The 6,914-nt window shown below is 37.2% G+C and overlaps 1 protein-coding gene across 6 annotated transcripts; it reads right to left on the reverse strand.

The window, feature by feature from the left end:
* Positions 1-49: 49 nt before the first annotated feature.
* On the reverse strand, positions 50-5,844 carry GIP1 (GBF-interacting protein 1). Of its 6 annotated transcripts, none has more exons than XM_011040565.1 (10): positions 5,541-5,843; positions 4,575-4,618; positions 4,408-4,450; positions 3,828-3,957; positions 3,194-3,732; positions 2,978-3,105; positions 2,790-2,917; positions 2,104-2,401; positions 1,055-1,501; positions 50-782 (listed from the first exon to the last, which is right to left on the reverse strand). In XM_011040565.1, the coding sequence occupies exons 1-10, from the start codon at positions 5,713-5,715 to the stop codon at positions 486-488; spliced, it is 2,229 nt and encodes a 742-aa protein (XP_011038867.1). In that variant the 5' UTR covers positions 5,716-5,843; the 3' UTR covers positions 50-485. The 6 variants fall into 6 exon arrangements, with proteins under 6 accessions (XP_011038867.1, XP_011038868.1, XP_011038864.1 ...); XM_011040566.1 differs by having other exon boundaries at positions 2,790-2,900; positions 2,961-3,105; XM_011040562.1 differs by having other exon boundaries at positions 50-773; positions 2,790-3,105; positions 5,541-5,844.
* Positions 5,845-6,914: the final 1,070 nt, after the last annotated feature.

Below are 6,914 nucleotides of genomic sequence, written 5' to 3' on the forward strand. Positions count from 1 at the left end.
AGCAAAAAACAAAAGAGCGTCCACAACAGCCCCTAATTGGGATGTCAATAGAAGAATAATGAAGTGCCAACTGCTAATCCCAGTGCACTAATCAAAGTTGTATAATTCACCTTTCCTCAGTTTAATGTACAGGTGAGACGTCTCAATGAAATAAATTGGCGAATCCCACCGACTACTCAACCTCTTAAATTCCTGTATGATCTCGTGGAATTAATAAGGCTTCAAAAACACAATAGAAATCCACCCCGATCAGGAAAGATCCTAAGAAACAAATGGGGGAACGAGCACAAAGCAAGCAGAGAGAGAAAAAGACAGGCCTATCATTTTGATAGCAATAAAGTCAGCATTCTATATCCCCTCCCCACCCATCACATTAACCTAAACCTTCCAGCCGCATTCATATGTACACTTCCAAGCACTCTTGAGGCTTCCCTTGTCTCGGGCTTTTAAGATAGCCATTAATAGAGGTTTCATACGCTTAATAGTTAAGAGTTCCAGTTGATCTGTGTAAGTTGAGGCTGCTGGTAAGGACCAGTTGGAGGTACCACAGGTTCAACAGTTGCAGGCATGGTCTGTGACTGTTGTGTGAGTTGATTAACAGCTGAAGGTGCAGCCACTGCTTGCACCGGTGGATAAATTCCAGGAAAGGCGGCAAGACCAGCCTGTGGAGAGAAGGTGAGGTGCTGTCCCTGAGGGTGAAGGTGGTATAAAGAACTGAGCTGCAAGCTGGATATATCTTGCCCAGATGGAGGAATCCAAGATGAAATTTCGCTCTGCATTGCCTTGACCAAAAGAAATAAAACCATTAATCAGAAATTTAAAGTACACCAGGAGAGTTTGATAAAAGGAAAATGCTTCTGAAGAGAATAATGCAATAGATACTTAAGATTGATAGCTGTAATGCACTGATTTGGCACTTGAAAACAAGAAGAAATATCATTCACTTTATGGCAGATAGCAAGCAATATCATATAGGTTTCTCCTCATACTGCCACAACAAAAAAAAAGAAATATCCAAGACTTTAAGATATGAAACAGAAGACATAAAACCAACCAGTGGTCCTGTTGTGTAGATGTTTCTTTCCTTAAGCTGAGATGCTGATAGATCATCATTACCAGCGGAGCTTCCAGAGGTTACAGCTGGACTAGGATTGAAGCCTGTAGAGGAAGAGCCATATGATCCATACAAAATGGGGAGTGCAATTGGAGCTGGGCTTCCAGCACTAGTTCCCGGCTTAAATTGTGGAAGAGGGAACTTGACACCAGCAGCAGTAGGTGCTGCTGTAAGATATGCATTGCCAGTCGATGGCTGTTGAGGGAGCCCATTGTGGCTCAAGAATTGATGCATTGGTGGCAAAAAATATGGATTGAAGTAGTGCCCGTACTGAAGATAGTTAGGAGGATATGGAGCCCTGAAAAGAAGTGGATGCGGAGAAGCAGCAACAGAATTCTGCATCTGTTGACTCAGACTTGGAGTAGATGAGGCCATAGAATTCTTACTCTGCAATTTGACAAAGAACAGAACCAATTAATTTATTTACAGAAAAGAAAGAGAAAAGTTATGCCCTATCCTCTTAGGATATTTCTTTTTCCCTTTGAAACAAACTATTAGAGATTATGGATATCTTTGTTGATACTGTTATATGCATCTCTCATCAAGTTAAAAGAGAGCAAAATTGTCATAAAGAAAGGTGATAGCAAGCTTAAGCCTCGAGTCTTATCACACACACACACACCCACAGACCTCCAAGAAAATATGTGGTTGTGGTGTATGTGTAGCGTGTAAAGCAGAATAAAATACAACAAGCCTTCTCCAATCTCTAATAGTTTGTTTCCAAGGGAAAAACAAATATCCTAAAATGATAGGGCATATTGCATAAAGCTAACCCATTGTTCACCCAAGATCATGGCAAGGTTTGGTGCCTGCAGATCAATTCTGACAGAGACTCAATAATCTATAACTTTTATGTGCAAGCCAACATGATATTCTCATATTGATAGAGAATATTAGACTGACAATAGAAATTTTAATCTAACAGTTATAATGGCAAGAACAAACAGAGTTTGATAAATAATTGAAACAGAGCAAGAGCAAAAGTTTACAACAAAGCCTGTAGTTTGAGAAACATCCCATGCCTGTGTCTCATGTCCTGCGAATGGTACAAGGTGAGCGGCCTGCATAGTTGGCATGATCCCAAAACCATAGTTTGGTGCAATTTGAACAGTGGAGCTCTGATGGTCTTCTGGAAGCAACATCTCACCCTGCTTTGGCTGAACAGCCCTCAAGTCTGCACTAGGTTCAACATTGCCCTCCGATATTGATACTTTTTCAAGCACATGTATAGGAGACTCTGGTTCATCAGAATGATTAACTTGCATAGGTGTTGCTCCACTATCATTGCTGCATGTAAATAAAAAAAATATCACCACGACTGAAAACTTCCAAATATTTCCCAGATGTCATATGATATAAAAGATCCAAAACATTCCAGAGGTATAATAAAAGGCAAATAAAAGATTAAAGGCTTTTTATAGGAAAATAAACTTCTGAAATAATAGGATCAGTGAACACACATGCAGCACAACCATATAACCTGACTAGCCTACCCAATCCCTGGACAGCCTCCATTTTTACAATCCAACAAAAATAATCAAGAACACCCCTGAAAACCCATTTTACTACCCCAGAAAATGATTCAAACATAAAAATATTTCTTTAGACAATCAATTATTTCAGACATGTATTTACATCGCAATCATTAAGAGAGCACAGTATAATTCTCACCAACCTAGAAGGTTCCATGGCAGTTTCATCAGTCAGATGTGCGAGTTCAACAGCATGCATAGAGTTAATGTCACCATCAATACCATTGCTGCATTTTGCTCCCGGTCCAGAATTAGTATCAAAGCTTCCAAAAGTCAAATCACCATTGCTATATTCCTTTCTTGGTCCAGAAGTTGTATCAAAGCTTCCAAATGTCAAACCACTCTTTAGAGCTTCAGGGACTTTATAATGATTCGGAAATTTCACATGTCCATTAGAGATGAATGGTTCTGGCAGTGACTGAGAACTGACTTTAGCTTCAGCATCCTCAGACAAGACTGCTGCTTAAAAATAAAAGCTTGTTTAGAATCCAAAAGTAAAAGGATAAAGATTAAACAATGAAAATTGTAACAAGTGGAATAATAATACTTTTTAAAGGCAAAGCCAACTCTTCTGATGAATGATTATCATTACTAGAAGACTTGACAACCAAAGGATCATCATATGCATACAAAGTTGCAGGCTGCAGAGATTCAGACAATTGATTCTTTCCAGCTGCCTTTGGTTTGATAGGTGATACTTTTTCGTTTCCTTGAATATGATTCTGTTCAGCACCTTTCTTCTGGTTACCCACTTCGTGTTTGATTGTAGCACCAGGATTTCTAGTCATTGATGAGGCTAATATGGGGTCTGAAAAAGAAGATACAGAACCAGATACAGATGCTGGAGTGGTAGAAGTTGGGAGGCCATTGGGAAATGATGTGGACTTTCCTTCCTTAGATTGCATTCCAGAGACAGAAATTTGTGTAGGTGCTGAGGGACTTGCTGCAGGTAGTAGGGAAGGGGCATCCAACTTCTTCACATCAAGAACTGAACTACCTGCAGCAACAGGCAGCTTTGGACTATGTCCAAGAATAGAACTCCCACTGGATAAAGTTGAGGGACCACGGGGTGTGGCAGTTAAATCTCTGTAGCAGTTGAACAGAAATTAGCTAGAATAGGAAAACAGTTTTACATGAGAGCCATATGCCATAGTGCAATGAAAGTCTGTTAAAGTAGTTACTTTGTCCCAGGAATCGCTGCATTATTATTTGTTTTCTGCATAGAGCGCGAGGAGGTTGAAGCATTTCTGTCTGCCATGCAATCGACTCCATTTTCCCTTCGAGTAGCCGCATTCCTCCCACCACCAGCACCTGACAAGCAGTTCAGAAAGCAATTTATCAAGTACCGAATATCAGTCTACAATCACAGCAGGAAACCTCTCAATTTCTAACCCAACATTCTCTTGACTTTATAGAATGGAAACCATGATCCTAGATAAGATGGTCACTTCTACATTACAAAATCTCAATGTATGATTTTCATATTTGAAGCCATAAAGCTCAGACAGAATGAAGCATTAAAGGGATTTCATACATCTTGGCTCAATGATAATATGTTACAGTGCCTGTATGAACAATCACAATTTACTTACTTCCAACTCATTGAAATACTATAACTCAGTGTAACTTTTTTTAATATAAAAAAACTGAAGGACAGAAAGAAAATCAGAAAACATGCCCAAGTGTTTTTCTAAACTTGGGTTTCATAAATATGTCACATCAGAAAATGACAATTTCCTCAATCAGGATAGAAATTCTTACCAGAATAGCTTCCTCGACCACCCCTAGCTCCCCTGTCTTGAGCCTGCAAATATCAGCAATGATACAAGAATTAAACTACAAGATGACCTCGCTAGAAAAACCAGAAAGACAAACCCAGGAACAAAAACAAAAGAACTTGTAATTTCTGAAAGAACAATATATCTTACCCCTTTTCTACGATCATGTTTACTCTTGACTTCATGAAATGTATCTGCCAGCCAACAATTATTATTTAATTGAAACAATGCAGTAGGTATGATTGTCGCGATAATCTCATTTGGCAAGAATGCAATAGATTGAACATTAAAATTGTCCACTCAACTTGTAAGAATAGTGCAGATTAGAGAAAATTGTGCACGCAATCAAAAGCTGCATAAATATTGTGAAAATTAAATTCAATAAAGCTCCACTGAGTTACTATAAAGAGGAAAAGAACGAACACAAATCAACACTCAAATATTGGGTTTTCACTTATCATGCTCAGGAACTGAGTTGCTTGGAAAGAAACAGAAGAAAATCAATTAGGATTAGTAAATCAACTTTTTAATTGTTTTATTTCCTTCATATTTTTTCAAGCATCAAATATTAATGTCAGACTTAGGAAAACTAGAACTTTAATCGCATATGCATCAACCTAATAAGTATTTCCACCCAACCTAGAAAACCTATTCCAGAACCTATAATCCAAAAATAAATGCTTTGGTCAAAATCCCCCCTTTCTTCACTTTATTTTAAAGAAAATAAATAAACAACAACAACAAAGTCCCAAAATAAACCCTAAACCCAGCAATGCCCAGATAATAGTAAGTGCTAATTTGCTTGTTCAAAAAGTCCATGGATGAAAACAACACTAGCACCCATGCACAATCTTTAAACCAAGAAAACAAATAGTGCCAAGTTCACAGCTTTACTGGTCCAACAATCAGAATGGCACATAAACAAGACCCAAACCTCTCTCTTTTCCCTCTTTTATCTTCAACCAAGCACGCCCTTTTACAAGAGCAACCAAAATAGATCAAAAAACTCAGAAACACAGAAAAAAACAAAAGCAAATAGAACCCAGTAAAGCCTAATGCACGAACAAATAGAGCAGCATTAAAATAAAACCTTAATGCATGCTCTCAGAAATATACCTAAATAAAGGAGCTTTTGGGCAGTATCATCAAGATCCATAGCACAGTCTTGAAGAACAGAGTAAATATCCTCATCACTGTGTTGCTTGCCTGTGATTTCTCTTATGCTTTGTATTGTTTTCTTGACATTCTTCGGGATCGTTACAAAGCTGCCACCGCCGCCACGATTGCTCATATTGTTGTGTGTTTTTTTTTTCCTTCTACGTTGTTATTGTTTTTCTCTCTTGTTTTATTATTTTGTTTTATTCCTTTAAGAGAGAAAGATGGTGAAAACGAAAAAAGAAAAGAAAAGAAGGATGGAAGGAGAGAGAGAGAGAGAGAGAGTTACAATTGACATTATCTTATAATCTAAACGGCGTGGAAAAAAAATTATGCTGACTCGTAGTGTTTTTTCCATTTTTTTTTTATACGTGGTGGATTAAAATATTATAAAAATTCATAATATTTTTTAATTTAATTTTTCAATTATAATGGATGTGGCAAGAATATACTATGTTGAAAAAAAAACTCTTTCACACTATTACCCTAGCCCCTCTATGTTGTGGGCGTGGTTGATTTGGCTTTATAGCTATTGATATCTAAGGCTTATGGATGGTTTGGTCTTGGCTATCTTTTTATAATCTGAGGGGCTATTGATGGCTCTTTCCATTCGTTTTTGTTTGGGGTTGGTCAAATGAGATTTTTATCTTTCATTTTGTTTTTTTTTATTTAGCTGCTTTTGATTTGGTTATGGTGAGGTTTGATTTTGGTTAATTTTTATGTGTTGGTTTAGGTTGGTAAGGTATTATCGGGTTTAATTTCTAAAGGTGTTTAGTTGGTTATGAGTCTAGGCTCAAAGAAATGTGGCTTACAATTATGATTTTGCATTTAATGTAATGGACGCTAGGCTAGGGTCCTTAGGGTAGCAACTGCTAGTTACTGAATTTGATTAGATGATTTCTTGAGGTTTTGACATTTAATTTGGGGGTTTTAGATCTTTTATTTTAGGGTTTTGGATCCTTTGTGTCCTTTCTCAGTGAGCTCTGAAAGGTTTGTCCTTTTCTCTACTGTTTGATATGGTTAACTTGCTTGATTTGCTCTTTTTTATTAATGTGTGTTTGCTATGTTGTCACTTTATATACTATTTGATTGATTTTCTTTTTTTATTTTTGTACAGTTGTTCTGAGAGTTGCCATGCTTTTGTATCCTTTATTTTATGTTGGCCATGGTTTTCATGCTTTCAGTTGCATTACATTTAATCCTTGTTGTTTTTCCAGGTTTGTTTCTCTTTAAGTTGTGTTAGCTTTGGTTTTCATTAATTCAGTTTGTCGTATGTGTTTATAAGATCTGTTAATGTCTTTTTTCAACCTTTTGTTTCTTTGGTTATTACTCATT

Source organism: Populus euphratica, unplaced genomic scaffold (genome assembly GCF_000495115.2).
Source record: "Populus euphratica unplaced genomic scaffold, PopEup_1.0 scaffold47.1, whole genome shotgun sequence".
In the NCBI taxonomy this organism is placed as follows: domain Eukaryota; kingdom Viridiplantae; phylum Streptophyta; class Magnoliopsida; order Malpighiales; family Salicaceae; genus Populus; species Populus euphratica.